At 44.2% G+C, this 15,898-nt stretch overlaps 1 protein-coding gene across 1 annotated transcript in view; it reads left to right on the forward strand.

Moving 5' to 3' along the window:
• The window catches only part of LOC127580859 (uncharacterized protein C6orf132 homolog), a 38,637-nt gene extending 31,552 nt beyond the window's left edge, over positions 1-7,085 (forward strand). The window contains exons 3-5 of the mRNA XM_052034814.1: positions 1,165-1,258; positions 2,130-4,335; positions 5,745-7,085. Of these exons, the coding sequence (XP_051890774.1) occupies positions 1,165-1,258; positions 2,130-4,335; positions 5,745-5,847 (2,403 nt within the window). The 3' untranslated portion in view covers positions 5,848-7,085. The remainder of the gene's footprint in view (positions 1-1,164; positions 1,259-2,129; positions 4,336-5,744) is intronic.
• Positions 7,086-15,898: the final 8,813 nt, after the last annotated feature.

Genomic DNA, 15,898 nt, shown 5'->3' on the forward strand with positions numbered 1-15,898 from the left:
ATTTCTGGTCAACAGGCAGCTGCCTTTATGGGGGTTGATTGTAATGAAACCCACTCGACAAGGAACTGCTGGGATCGGGAGTTCTGGGAGTGCTCAGCAGGTCAGGTATTGGTTTATTATAGTCACTTGTACTGAGATGCAGTGGAAAAACTTGTCTTGCATACCAATCGTACAGGTCAATTCATTACACAGTGCAGTTACATTGAGTTAGTACAGAGTGCATTGATGTAGTACAGGTAAAAACAATAACAGTACAGAGTAAAGTGTCACAGCTACAGAGAAAGTGCAGTGCAATAAGGTGCAAGGTCACAACAAGGTAGATCGTGAGGTCAGAGTCCATCTCATTGTATAAGGGAACCGTTCAATAGTCTTATCACAGTGGGGTAGTGTCTGCAGGAAGGGAAACAGTTAACACTTTGGGTCAAAGACCTTTCCTCGGAATCCAAGAAAAATAACTGAAGGGACTGGATGATCCACAGAATGTGGTCGTCTAAGGTGAAAAAAAAAGTGCGTCAGATAAAAATTTAATCCTTTTTAAATTGATATTTAAGAACTTGAGGAAGCCTTGGGGAGGAAAGTTTGTCTTTGTTCCTAGTTGGTAAATTGGTTTATTATCGTCACTTGTACCAAGGTACAGTTTAAAAAAAATTGTCTTGCCTAGTTTGTACAGATCAACTCATTAAACAGTGCATTGAGGTAGCACAAGGGAAAACAATAACAGAATGCAGAATAAAGTGTTACAGTTACAGAGAAAGTGCAGTGCAGGCAGACAATAAGGTGCAAGGCCATAACGAGGTAGATTGTGAGGTCAAGAGTCCATTTTATCGTACTAGGGAACTGTTCAATAGTCTTACAACAGCGGGACAGAAGCTGTCCTTGAGCCTGGTGGTACGTGCTTTCAGGCTTTTGTATCTTCTGCCTGATGGGAGAGGGGAGAAGAGAGAATGTCTGGGGTGGGTGGGGTCTTTGATTATGCTAGCTGCTTTACCAAGGCAGCAGGAAGTGTAGACAGAGTGACGACTCTAGTTGTACCTACCTCCCTGCCCTTCAGTTCTGTTGAAGCCAATGGAAGGGAGGGGAGTCTAATCGAAGAGCTGGTGCTGCCACACACACTTGTACAAAAGCACCAGCGGAGGAAACTAACGAGTTAATTTTCTGTTACAGCCTTTTCTTGACCGGCCAAAACTTGCAGTGCCAACTCCGAGTGTGCAAGATCAGGCGTTGTTTTCGAAGATTCCAAGGACAACTATTATTGCAGGTACCTGTTGGTGGAAATGTTTGGAACTGCTGACTGTGACTCTGTGATTTGGGAGGAGAATATTGAGCAGGCACTGGCTTATTACAGCTGCCATTCAACAAGACGTTCAGTTGTTACAGTTTCAGCAATTAAACATACTGAAGCATCTGAACTATGACTAAAGTATGTAACAATGTTCACCAAAAAATCAATGATCATAAAAAACATTAAGGGCAAAAGGACAGGGACAGGTACATGGATGGGAAAGGTTTAGAGGGACACGGGCCAAACACGGGCAAATGGGACTAGCTTGGATGGGAATCTTGGTTGGCATGGACCAGTTGGTCCGAAGGGCCTGTTTCCGTGCTGCATGACCCTATGAACCTTTCTTAAAAATAAATCAGAACCAGATTAAAACTTTAAACCAAAAATTTGGAAAGATGTTCAAGGGAAACCTTGATTGAACTAAATCAGAGGTGGAAATTGGAATCATCACGTGAATCCTGATCTTCTTCTTGTCCTCGTCTCGTTTTGGTTTCTTGCTGGGATTAGATGAAGGTGGCTTAGGAGGGGTGGGTTGGGCAGTATCTAGCGTGGATGAATTGGGCTGAATGGTCCATTCCTCTGCTGGAAATTTGCAGTGGAGATGGGAGCCTGGAAAACACAGCTGGTGTGCGGGACCATGGGGAAGGGAAGCTGAAATCAGAGGCAAAACTAATGAAAGGGTCTGAGACAAAGAGAGGGAGTTGTAGAATGGAATTGGGAGCAGGTATGGATAAAAGACGCCCCTTCCCCCCCCCCCCCCATGCCTCCTTCAACAGAACATCTAGGATAGAACATTTTCCAATCATTGCAGATGAATGTGAACTAATCACTGCTCCTGTTTCTGTAGACAGTGACAGGAAGACCAGCGTTGACCAACCGAAGGTCAGAAGCTATGGAAATGGAATTGCCAGCGCAGGGGATGACTGGATCCCTCCCCCTCCATCGATGGCTCCCCCTCCCCCTCCACCGATGGCTCCCCCTCCCCCTCCACCGATGGCTCCCCCACCACCCCCAGTACAAAGCCCACACTCTGCCAACCTGCCTTATGAACTGTCCGTTCCGCCACCGCCGCCCAACATGGCCCCACCACCTCCTCCAAACGCCACACTGCAGCAACACCCCAACCTACAGGAGGCCGGTCCTCCTCCCGAAACAAGCTACTTGTTACCCCATGCAGTGATTTCGCCACTACCTCCACTGACCGCTCCTCTGCCCCCTCCAGTGATGGCTCCTCAAAAGCCCCTTCCAACAGCTGGCCAGTACCCCAAAGCACCTTCTCCTGTTCTTCTGCCCAGTGACTACGCTAAGGTGCACAGTGAGCCTTCAAAGCCCAGTCACATTAAACACCCTAAAAAAACGCCTCCTCCTCCCCCGCAGAGGGATATAACCCAGCCTCCAAAACCTGAGAGCAGTCTACCACCTGTACCCAACTTCCTTGCCACCTCTTCACAGTTACCCACTTCAAACAACAGTTCCTTCTTGGCAGAACCACCTGAAGTGTCAAAGGTCACATCCACCTTCAATCCGAAGGCAACAGCAAAGCTCTATGGATCTTCCGATCCAGTTAAAAAGTCCAAAACTTTGCCAGAATCTGACCGCAAAATTAAAACCAAATCCATGATCGTTATGCAAGATGCAAAGCCCTATCTAATGGAGCCTGCTGTTGGAATTAACCTGAATGATTCTGTGCACCAGAAGGCAGCGACAGAAGGAATTGGTGAATATCCAAGCATCAGTAAAATACAGATGGATTCCAGTGCATCCAGACCACAGAAACCGGCTCGCAAGAGCCAAGCACTGGTGCAGCCCAAATCAGGACCAAACATGCCCCTCATGCAATCCTACCTGCCTGTAGATTACCCTGTCTCGGATCCGACAGAAAACCACTGGAACAGTAATACTGACGGTCCACAGGCCAGCTCAAACCAACTTCAGGATTCAAACAACAATCAAACTTTCACCAATTTGCCCGTTTCTGGAATAACAAATGGGAAATCTGGATCAGAAGAGAAAGCTGAGTCCAGTCAGATGAGTGACTTTGAGAGCCCGAGTTCCCCTGGAAATGGTTTGTCCGATTTCCCATACGTCAAACCGAGTGCAGGGGGGGTCGGAACCGCAGATGCTCCAGATTCTTTACCAGAACAAACTCAACTGGCCGCTAAGCAGAATCTCGAAGCGCGCTCACCGTTAGCTCTTCTAATGGCTGCCAAGCAGCGGGACCTGAAGAACAGAACTGCTCCCAAATCTGTCTCGGACACCCCGACCTTATCAATGGGAGGCACTCGGTTCATTAAGTCAAGAAATCCAAATTCGTTCCAAATCGTACCGAGATCTAATTACAGAGAGCCGTCCTCTCTGGGAGAGGAGGACATTACAGCACAAAACAAGGATGAAGACGATGTCGTTCCTCCGAGAGGTGCAGAAAGGAAACTTGACTCATCTGAGATTTCTCTGCACAGGGCTGCTGAACTCGAGAACTCCCAAAAAGATGAAGATGTATCTTTGCTCCTGCTTCCCCCTCCACCTCTCTTTGGTGACGAAGACGATGAAGAACTCCCACTCCCATTTCTGCCACCTCCTGTTGAGTTTTCCAACCATGATGACAATGGAAATGATTCTTCGGAGGCAGAACGAGAAGGGAGCAGTGAATCTAGAGCAGCTGATTGGTCAGACAGTTCTGGCCTCTCTGTGCAGGGACCCACCTTTGGAAGTGGTGGCCATTTGACATCCAGTCACCGTAACAATCCAACCAGTATAAACTCCCACTTCATTAACACACTGTCAATAAATAATTCTGTCTCGAACTCCAATGGGCAGAAGCCATTGATAGCACCAAAGCCCAACAGCACAGCCCTGAATGCAGGCTCTGCCAAGCTTCAGAATTCTAACCATTTACTGGCTAAAGCACATGACAGGAATGTACCAAAGGTGACGCAGAAGGAAACAGAGACTGGACTATCAACAAACAGTCTGTTAGCAAAGAGTAATGTTATCAGTGAATTGCAGTCTAAGGTGCAAACTTTAAGCACCCAGTCAGATATGGGGTCTAAAAGGTGAGTTGAGCAAATTCTGCCTGTATTTAAGAACCACATTTAAGAAAGTCTTTACAGCTGTTAGGTTCTGGAGCAGTGCTGGGGGAGTGCCGGAGGTTCTGTACTTCTGATGAGATGTTAAACTGAGCTTCTATCTACTGTCTCAGGAGATGACTTAAAAAAAAGTGCTGTTGTGATGAAGAACAGAAGTTCTTTTTGGGGTTCTGGCCAATGTTGACCTCTCAATCAACAGTAGTAAAACAAATGATCTGGTCGTTATCACACTGTGGGATCTTGCTTTGCCTCATTTCCTACATCACAATTACTGTTTCAAACAGCATTGTTCTGCAGATGTTGTGAAAGGCACGATAGAAATGCAAGTTTACTTTTGTTTTCATTTTGATTCTTATTGTTAACTACTAATTGGGATATCTCTCAATGTGTTGCTCATTGATTAAAAGAAAGATTCATAAACTATAAAAGTTAACATTGAAAACTACTTTGCATCTGTTACGTTTGTGGTAGAAACATCAGCTTAAATTTTTGATCATCAAAGTTAACTAATGTATTACAGAATGTAAATCAAGTGTTCACTTTAAGACTGATCGCCCTTCTGTTGAGAAGCAGTCAGTACCAGATCATAATTCAATGGGTGACACTGAACTGGGAGCCCATAAAATTGTGGATAGCAACGATGTCACCAACAGCCAATAAGATTGTTGGAAAGTGATGCAACCAGAAGCCATAAAAAAGTAATTCATAGAGTCGACAGGCACGGTAGTGTAGTGGTTAGTGTAACGCTATTACAGCGCTAGCGACTTGAGTTCAATTCCCGCTGCTGTCTGTACAGAGTTTGTATGTTCTCCCCGTGTCTGCGTGGGTTTCCTCCGGGTGCTCCGGTTTCCTCCCACATTCCAAAGACGTACGGGTTAGGAAGTTGTGGGCGTGCAATGTTGGCGCCGGAAGCGTGGCGACACTTGCGGGCTGCCCCCAGAACACTACGCAAAAGATGCATTTCACTGTGTGTTTCGATCTACACGTGACTAATAAAGAAATCTTGTATATTTTGTATTATATAATGTAAATACAGTACATAAAATATAATCTATACTAGACTATTGCACCCATCTATACTAATCTCACTTTGAGTCTTTAGTCTTCTATGCCTTGAAATTTATATAATTATTTATAATTTATACATTTATATAGGTCTTTTCATGAAATGATTCTCAGCAAAGATAGATTATTCTGCGGTGTTTTTACCCACTGACATTAGAGATCTTTATAGAATTTCTAAGATTAAAGGTGTCCTGTGTTCAAGCCTGCTGGTACTAATCCAGGTCACCCTGTTGCTCTACTATATTTACAAATAAAATTTGCAAAGTCTAAAAGAAAATGCAAGTTTTACAAATCTTCCCCTTCCTTTCCAGCTTCCACAATACAAGACTTTCACAATTTCACGGGAAAACCTTCACTATCCGACCTGGTACAAAACAACCAATTACTATGGTCAACCATTCAACCACCAAGTGAGCACATAACTGGTTTGCCCAGAAGGATTTTTCCACTGGCTTTATCTGGGTATCAGCTTGTTAACTGGAGGATCTTTGCAATGACTTTAATGTTCCTGAGGACAGCTTGAAAATCCTGCTGAACTTTTTACAGAGAGATGGAATGCAAGCACTCAGAAGAGACCTTTAGCCACTGATTGTATTGAACTGAGGGTTTATATAAGGCCTATGTTTTTGACAGGTACGTTTATTGAAGTATCTTTGTATATTTTATTTTTGCTGTGTTGTATAACACACACTTAATCTGTATAGTACTTTAGCATGGTTCTGACCTCTAATCTTTTAACGTATTGATTTAACCTTATTCCCATGTAAACACCACACAAGAAAAAATCAGTTTTTGGCATATAATCAAGTCTTCTTCATTTTTTTGAACCACTGTATAAATGTTGTGTAAGTCTGTTTTAAACTATATAAGCATGTAACCAACTACAATGTCCTGTAAGATATTAAATTATTTATTTTTAATTATGATTTACTTCTCAGTAATTAAGTGTTAGATCGAATGGTGTATCTATTTCCAAAGTTAAAGGCCTAGTGGAGTAAGTCTAATGGTGCCAATTGTTATGATTGCTGTTAGTTTGGCCTGTTCTAAAATCCTCGTGTAATTAAATGTCAAAATTGTTCACCTTATAATTTGAGTTTAAAAAAATCAAAATCGATATATCTTTAGCAGTTGGGAGAGGGGTTAGCAGAAAGTGCCCTGTACCTAACCAGAACTTTGATTTGTAAATTACAAGATCAAATGGAATATTTTTACTAAATGTTATCTTTTGTATAAAAAAATCAAAATATAATTGAATGTATATTTAGGCAAGTTTGGTGTATTATAGCATGAACCTCTTAACTTTATTCTCCCCTTCTGTAATACACAATCTGTGAACAATGATTTGAACAAAAACATCTTCCTTCACGGGAAGACCTACTGCTAGACTTCAAGGTCAATCGACAGTTTTGTAAGTCAGACTGATTAAACATTTAATCAGTGTGCAAAGCTCTCAACATTTACAAACCCACACACTTTTGATGAGAATACATTAGTAATGTTTGCTGTTGATTAAAAATATAACATCTCAAACATTGATCAAGAATTTTGATGATTTTTTTAAGTCATAACTATTTAATTTCATCAGCCACAATGCCATATGTTTGCCTCAATCGTTACTTTGCTTTTTGTACCATGAGTAAAATGTGAATTATAATCACTGCGTTTCACTTCTGCTTTGCTGAATGGAAGATCTCTTTGATCCAATCAGCCTGCACTGTTCTGACATGCAAGGGGTTCCTAGAAATGTCAAATCTAAAGTTCCAGTAGAAATAAGGAAAGTTGATGCCCCAGAGTATCATCTTAATGGAGTTCATTTTGCCCAAAGGATTCAGCTGTTATCTAATGAGAGGTCAACTTTCTCTGTGTGATGGTGCTTGAAGCTGCTGAGTATTTTTCTGTGTTGGTACCATCTTCTTTCTCGCATTCTGTGGATGTAGTTACACCACACATCTTCCTTTCCTCAGCGCTGCGACCCAGCTCTTTCTATCCTTGTGTGTTTTAATGTGGCCTCTATATGGACTTCTTGTTTTGACTGTATGGCGGGTCTACAAGGAGCTGTGGGGGCAGAGTTATTGAGTATATACAGAAAGGAGATTGACAGAAATATGAACTAGGGAGTCAATGGAAAGTGTTGTTGAGTTAAAGATGGGGCAGCCATGACCTTGTTGAATAGCAGATGGTCAGCAAAGCTCCTGGGAAAACCTGAAAGGGATGTGCAAATCTCCCTTTCTATTGCACTAAATCAAACCAAACTGGTTCTTGTTATTAATTCCTCCAGTATCACTGCTCTCACAGAAATAACCAAAAGCTTGGCCACAGGCCAGCTTTAAGGGCTCTGCAAAGAGGGGAGGGGTTAGTGACAATTACAACTTGAACCAGAAGAGGGGAGGGCATGCCCACATGGTAGCAGTCAGGGTGGAGAAGGCAGATTATGGGACTGCACGAATGTAGAAATCGAGGTGTGGCCACAAGCGAATGGATGAGATTGGAGCTTAACGAATGAAAGGGGGACTGTCTATTCTGTGTGAATACCCTTCGGGTAAACTGCGTTGAAGTGTATACATTCAAAATAGCTCCACAGTCCCACAAGGATATGCAGGTCTATTTGTAAATGAAACACAGAAAAATGTATTGCGGAGGTGAACGACATAACTAGTGATTCCTTCTACAAAGAGCAGCCCAATGCTACCACAATCTTCAGACTAGCTCAGCTCAGCTCAGCTGGGAGCAGTTGGAGTTGGTAATTGGTTTATTATTATCACATGTACTGAGATACAGTGAAAAGCTTTTGTTTGCGTGCCATCCAGACAGATGGTTCCAAACACAAATACATTGAGGTAGTATAAGAGGAAAAACGATAACAGAATGCAGAATATAGTGTTACAGAGAAAGTGCAGTGCAGGTGAAAATTGTTAGTAATTGTTCAAGTCATAGAACTGAGATTTAAAAGAGTGACTGTAATAGATGTAATGAATAGATCTGCTGAGAGCAGCTTGCAAAGAGTCTCCACACTGCAGCACCATTGTGGGACCACATTATTCCCAACAGCCTTTTAAAATTGATCAGGATTGGTGTTGCTGGTCAGGCCCATGGTTGTGGTCCATCCCTAATTGCTCTCGAAAGGGGCTGGGGAGCCAACTTAGAACCATAGAACTATAGAACACTGGAGCACAGAAAACAGGCCATTTGACCCTTCTAGTCTGTGCCGAAAAGTTATTCCGCTAGTCCCACTTACCTGCACCCAGTCCATAACCCTCCAGACCTCTCCCGTCCATGTATCTATCCAATTTATTCTTAAAACTTAAGAGTGAGCCCGCATTTACTACATCAGATGGCAGCCCGTTCCACACTCCCACCACTCTCTGAGTGAAGAAGTTCCCACTAATCTTCTCCCTAAACCTTTCCCCTTTCACCCTAAAGCCATGTCTTCTCGTACTTATCTCTCTTAATCTAGGTGGAAAGAGCCTACTCGCATTAACTCTTGTCTATGCCCCTCATAATTTTGTAAACCTCTATCAAAGCTCCCCTCATTCTTCTGCACTCCAAGGAATAAAGTCCTAACCTGTTCAATCTTTCCCTGTAACTCAACTCCTGAAGACCCGGCAACATTCTAGTAAATCTCCTCTGCACTCTTTCAATCTTACTGATCTCCTTCCTATAGTTCGGCGACCAGAACTGCACACAATACTCCAAATTTGGCCTCACCAGTGACTTATACAACCTCACCATAACATCCCAACTCCTGTACTCAATACTTTGATTTATGAATGCCAGGATGCCAAAAGCCTTCTTCACAACCCTGTCTACCTGTGACGCCACTTTCAGGGAATTATGTATCTGAACTCCCAGATCCCTTTGTTCCTCCGCACTCCTCAGTGCCCTACCATTTACTGTGTATGTCTTACCTTGATTTGACCTTCCAAAATGCAACACCTCACACTTGTCTGCATTAAATTCCATCTGCCATTTTCTGGCCCATTCTTCCAGTTGGTTCAGATCCCGCTGCAAGCTTTGAAAGCCTTCCTCGCTGTCCACGACGCCTCCAATCTTAGTGTCATCAGCAAACTTGCTGATCCAATTTACTACATTATCATCTAGATCATTGATATAGACAACAAACAACAATGGCCCCAGCACAGATCCCTGGGGCACACCACTAGTCACAGGCCTCCAATCTGAAAAACAATCGTCCACTACCACTCTGTCTTCTCCCACACAGCCAATTTCGAATCCAGTTTACAACCTCTCCGTGGATACCTAGTGTCTGAACCTTCTGAACTAACCTCCCATGTGGGACCTTGTCAAAGGCCTTACTAAAGTCCATGTAGACAACATCCACAGCCTTACCTTCATCTACTTTCTTGGTAACCTCCTCAAAAAACTCTACAAGATTCGTTAAACACGATCTACCACGCACAAAGCCATGCTGACTATCCTTAATCAGCCCTTGGCTGTCCAAATACTTGTATATCCGATCTCTCAGAACACCTTCCAATAATTTACCCACTACTGATGTCAGGCTCACCGGCCTGTAATTACCTGGCTTACTTTTCGAGCCTTTTTTAAACAACGGAACAACATGAGCTGCCCTCCAGTCCTCTGGCACCGCACCCGTGGCTAAGGACATTTTAAATATATCTGCCAGGCCCCTGCAATTTCTACACTAGTCTCTCTCAATGTCCGAGGAAATATCTTGTCAGGCCCGGGGGATCTATCTACCTTTATTCGCTGTAAGGCAGCAAGCACCTCCTCCTCTTTAATCTCTATATGTTCCATGACTCTACTGCTTGTTTCCCTTCCTTCCATATCCACTATGCAAAAAAACTGTTTAAGATCTCCCCCATCTCCTGAGGCTCCACACATAGACGTCCACTCTGATCTTCTAGGGGACCAATTTTGTCCCTTACTATCCTTTTACTCTTCATATCCTTGTAGAAACCCTTCGGGTTTACCTTCACATTATCTGCCAAAGCAACCTCATGTCGTCTTTTTGCCTTCCTGATTTCCTTTTTTTAGTATTTTCTTACATTTTCTATACTCTTCAAGTACCTCATTTGCTCCTAATTGCCTATACCTGCTATACACCTCTCTCTTTTTCTTAACCAGAGCACCAATATCTTTTGAAAACCAAGGTTCCCTATGCTTGTTAACTTTGCCTTTAATCCTGGCAGGAACATGCAAACTCTGTACTCTCAAAATTTCGCCTTTGAAGGCCTTCCACTTACTGAGCACATCCTTGCCAGGAAACAACTTATCCCAATCCACTTCCCCTAGATCCTTTCTCATTTCCACAAAATTGGCCTTTCTCTAATTTAGAACCTCAACTCGAGGACCAGACCCGTCCTTATCCATAATTAACTTGAAACTAATGACATTATGGTCACTGGACCCAAAATGCACACCTACGCATACTTCTGTCACCTGACCTGTCTGGTTCCCTAATAGGAGATCAAGTATTGCATTCTCTCTCGTTGGTACCTCTATATATTGATTTAGAAAACTTTCCTGAACACATTTGACGAATTCCAAGCCATCCAGCCCTTTCACAGTGTGGGAGTCCCATTCAATATGTGGAAAGTTAAAATCCCTTACTATCACAACTTTCTGTTTCTTACATCGGTCAACTCTCTCACTACAGATTTGTTCCTCCAATTCTCTCTGACTATTGGGCGGTCTATAATACAACCCTATTAGTGTGGCCACACCTTTCCTGTTCCTCAGCTCCACCCATATGTCCTCAGTAGACGAGCCCTCCCGGCTGTCATGTCTCCGCACAGCTGTGATGTTTTCCCCGACTAGCAATGCCACTCCTCCCCCTTTCATCCCTCCCCCTCTATCACGTCTGAAACAACGGAACCCCGGGACATTAAGCTGCCAGTCCTGCCCCTCCTGCAACCAGGTCTCACTAATAGCAACAATGTCATAATCCCACGTGTCAATCCACGCCCTAAACTCATCTGCCTTACCTACAATACTCCTTGCATTGAAATAGATGCACCTGAGAACATTTCTATCACGTACAAACCTTTGATTTCTGTTTATACTTGCAGTCCTCACATGACCTTTTTCCTCCTCCACATCACTATCTGCTCTACCATTCTGGTTCCCCTCCCCCTGCAAATCTAGTTTAAACCCCCCGGAGCAGCACTAGCAAACCTACCCGCAAATATGTTAGCCCCCTCCAGTTCAGGTGCAAACCGTCCTGTTGGAACAGATCCCACCTTCCCTGGAACAAAGCCCAATTGTCTAGAAACCTGAAGCCCTCCCTCCTGCACCATTTCCTTAGCCACGTATTTAGCTGCATGATCCTCCTATTTCTAGCCTCACTAGCTCGTGGCATGGGTAGCAACCCTGAGATTGCAACCTTGGAGGTCCTGTCCTTCAACTCTGTACCTAGTTCTTTAAACTCTCTTTGCAGGACCTCCTCCCCCTTCCTATCCACGTCATTGGTCCCAACATGGACCACGACATCTGGCTGTTCACCCTCCCTCCTGAGAATATCAAGAACTCGATCCGAGATATCACGGACCCTGGCACCAGGGAGGCAACAGACCATCCCGGATTCTCGATCTCTCCCTCAGAACCTCCTATCTGTCCCCCATGACTATCGACTCCCCTATCACTACTGCTCTCCTCTTTACCCTCCTTTTCTGAGGGTCCCATCTCAGTGCCAGAGATGTGACCACTGCAACTTGTCCCTGGTAGGTCGTCCCCACCAGCAGTATCCAAAACAGTATGCTTATTGTTGATGGGAATGGCCACAGGGGTGCTCTGCTCTTTCTGTCTATACCCCTTCCCTTTCCTGACAGTCACCCAGCTACCTGCCTCCTGACTTTTAGGGGTGACGATCTCCCTGAAACTCCTGTCTACGTCTGCCTCATGAATGATCCGAAGTTCATCCAGCTCCAACTCCAGTTCCCTAACTCGGTTTGTCAGGAGCTGCAGCTGATGCACCTTTTACAGGTGTGGTCATCAGGGACAAGTGTGCTGTCCCTGACTTCCCACATACTGCACACAGAGCACACGACTGCCCTAACTGCTGTCATCACTACCTACTTCTAAGTATTTAAAATAAAGAAACTTACCCGGCCTTACCTCTCTGGGTGCAAGCTCTTCCTCAGCCTCTGCTCGCTGAAGCCTCTCGAGCCAAAGCCTCAAGCTCCACTCCTACCCTGAGCCACTGACACACTGGCCGCTCCTCTTCAGTTACCCCTCCTTATATTTGTCCCTGTTGATTATCCCTCTAATTAACCAACCAACACTCTGTTTTAAATAATCAGCCCCTACCTGCTAGAGACCTGCTGCTCCAACGGCTCCCGGGCTGATCCCGTAAGGGAAAAGCCCGCGCAAAAACTGTTTAAATAATCAGCCCCTACCTGCTAGAGACGGTGCTAGAAACTTCTCCAACACTGTGGCTGATTTTATTGCCAGCTTTTATTCCAAATGATTTAATTAACAGAATGTAATTTCTCCTGCAGCTGCAGTGGGAATTGATCTTACTACCGGATCAGTGAGATAACTAGTACCCTACTACATCTTGTGGCAAGCCTCGTCTCATTCCTGCACCACTCTCCACAACAGTGTAACCCCTGCCAATGTTACAGTCCAACTTGGCCCCCATGCAGAACCACACAAAATATGCTACCTGAATGATGCAGAAGTTTGGCTGAACACATCACGGTCATTTACTTCCACGAAGAATATAAGAGCACAAAAAATAGCACTGGATCAGGCCATTCAGTCCCTCCTCCTCCTCCTCCTCCATTCAATGCGATTATGGCTGATCTCTCTTAGCCCCTTGCCATGTGTCCCAGAGTCAGAGAACAGAAACAGGTCATTCACCCCAACCCATCCATGCCAACCGAGATACCCATCCAAGCTGGTCCCATTTGCCCATGTTTGGCCCATATCCCTCCTATCCATGTACCTGTCCAAGTGTCTTTTAAATGTTGTTAATGTACCTGCCTCAACCACTTCCTCTGGCAGCTCGTTCCATATACTGACCACCCTCTGTGGAAAAAGTTGCCCCTCAGGTTCCTATTAAATCTCTCCCCTCTCACAAACCTATGCCCTCTAGTTCTTGATTCCCCAACCCTGGGAAAAAGACTGAGCGCATTCACCCCCATCCATGCCCCTCATGATTTTATACACCTCTAAAACATCACTCCTCATTCTCCTACGTTCCAAGGAATAGAGTCCAAGCCTGCCCAACCTCTTCCTATAACCTAATTAGCATCTCAGCAACATCCTCGTAAATCTCCTCCGCAATCTTTCCAACTTAATGGCATCTTTCTTTTTGCAGGGTTACCAAAACTGAACATAACACTCCCAAGTGTGGCCTGACCACCATTTTTTATCACTTAGCTTCCACAAAATCAACCTGTCTTGAACATATTTCCATACAACATAAAACGAGACCATTTTGTCCACGAGTCTACGCTATCTCACAGCGCAATCTTTTCCCCCAGCAATTTTCCTGGTAACCTTTTCTCCCCTCATTCCCATCAACTCCTGCCCCCCCACCCCGAATTCTACCCCTCACCTACACACTAGAGGCAATTTACAGTGGCCAACTAACCAACCAACCCGTACACCTTTGGAAAGTTCAGTGAGGGAGCTTCCACAGAGCTTTGGTAGAGAATTATAAAGATTGACCACTCTCTGGGATAAGAAATTCCTTGCCATCTCTGCCCTGAATGGCCAGCCCCTTAGGTTGTGTCTCAATCTCTGGTTCTAGACATCTCAGCCCTGCATCTAGTTGAACAAGCCCTGTAAAAATGTTCTGTTTTTGAATACTTTGGCTTAAACTCCCTCTTGAGATTGGATATTTGTTATGTTAAACCACTGTTCAATATTAAATATGTATATGTAGATCATGTTTCTGGAAGTTAAAAAGTTTGCAGTTAACTAGCATGTTAAATGAAGCACATCTTCCAGTCCAAAGTTAAGGTATTGGAGAGGAAAGACTATTGCAGTTAAGGGGGTCAGGTATTCAACACTTACATGAGAGAGAAGGTTCAGCCAAGGAGCGTGCTTCTGAAAAGGTTAGACCCAAGCTGTTCAAGTTGTATTGTGTGAAGGTGGCTTGTTGCTGATTCTCCACAGTCCTTACAATCAGCGCGTTGCCATGGCAAAATGGAACACACGCAGCTGGGTTTATTTTTACACAGCAGCTCATGGGCAGTTAGATCACTCGCCATAGATGGAATAAATTTCATACACAGAGTAAACATCCATTAATGTTGTGTACACTGCATGTTCTAATGATAGCACAGCTTTCTCACAATTCCATAAATAAATCTTACTGCAGTTCCTTATTCATGATTTAATAACTAACAGTGAGTCATCATTTCACCATTGAGCAAGTCTATGTGCAGCTGGAAACAAAATTGGTAACAAACAGAATCAGTGAGGAAATACTGCACAAAGTTTGTGTCATTTTCATCTGCAGGTCCACCTTGGTGATTTGTGATTAATTAAACGTCAGTTCACTGTCTTAAACTGTGTCAAGTTTTGGACAGACGATCTAAATAAATATTTCTGGACTTCAAACTGCAGCCTAACCTTCAAGGGCACTGCATGGTAAGGTGATAGCGGTGACGTTATTGCAATCGTAGCCCAGAGCATGGACAACAGATCTTGATGAGATGCAAGTTCAAATGCCCCAAGGGGATCTGGGAAATTCAGACAGTAACTCCAGACATGAATGAGGTGCAGGAGGAAGCCCACCAGCCTGCTCCACCACTGTTGGATCAGGGCTGGTCTGATGGTAAACTCAGCTCCAGATTGCCATCTCCCCACTGCCATCTTGCACCGCCCCAGCTCTTGCTCATCAAGGGTCTACCTACCCATGCCTTAACAATACTAGAAGATTTTCTACCACTCCTTTCTGAACTCACCAGGAGAAAATATTTCACGTCAGCTTTGTCATTAATGGGCAATGCCTGATTTTTCCAACAGTGACACCAGACTAGGCTCGAGGAACATCCTCTCCCCATCAACACCCTACATGTTCACTCTCTCTTTTCTAAACCCTGCAGAACACAAGCCCAGCCTGTCCAACTGTTCCTCAAAAGATAATCTGCCCATTCCAGGTATTAGTCTAATCAATAGAAATTGACAGAAGTTTAAGATTATGAGAGGAATAGATAGAGAAGACAGCCAGTATCTTTTCCCCAGGGTCAAAATGTCCAATACCAGAGGGCAGGCATTTAAGGTGAGAGGGTGCAAGTTCAAAGGAGGTGTGCGGGGCAAGGTTTTTTTTACACAGAGAGTGGTGGGTGCCTGGAATGCACTGCCAGGGGTGGTGGTGGAGGCAGATACAATAGAGGTGTTTAAGAGGCTCTTAGGCACATGACTGTGCAGAGAATGGAGGGATATGGACATGTAGGAAGAAGGGACTAGTAGTAGGCTTTTAGTTACTAATTTAATTAATTCAGCACAACATTGTGGGCTGAAGGGCCTG

Source organism: Pristis pectinata, chromosome 20 (genome assembly GCF_009764475.1).
Source record: "Pristis pectinata isolate sPriPec2 chromosome 20, sPriPec2.1.pri, whole genome shotgun sequence".
Lineage (NCBI taxonomy): Eukaryota > Metazoa > Chordata > Chondrichthyes > Rhinopristiformes > Pristidae > Pristis > Pristis pectinata.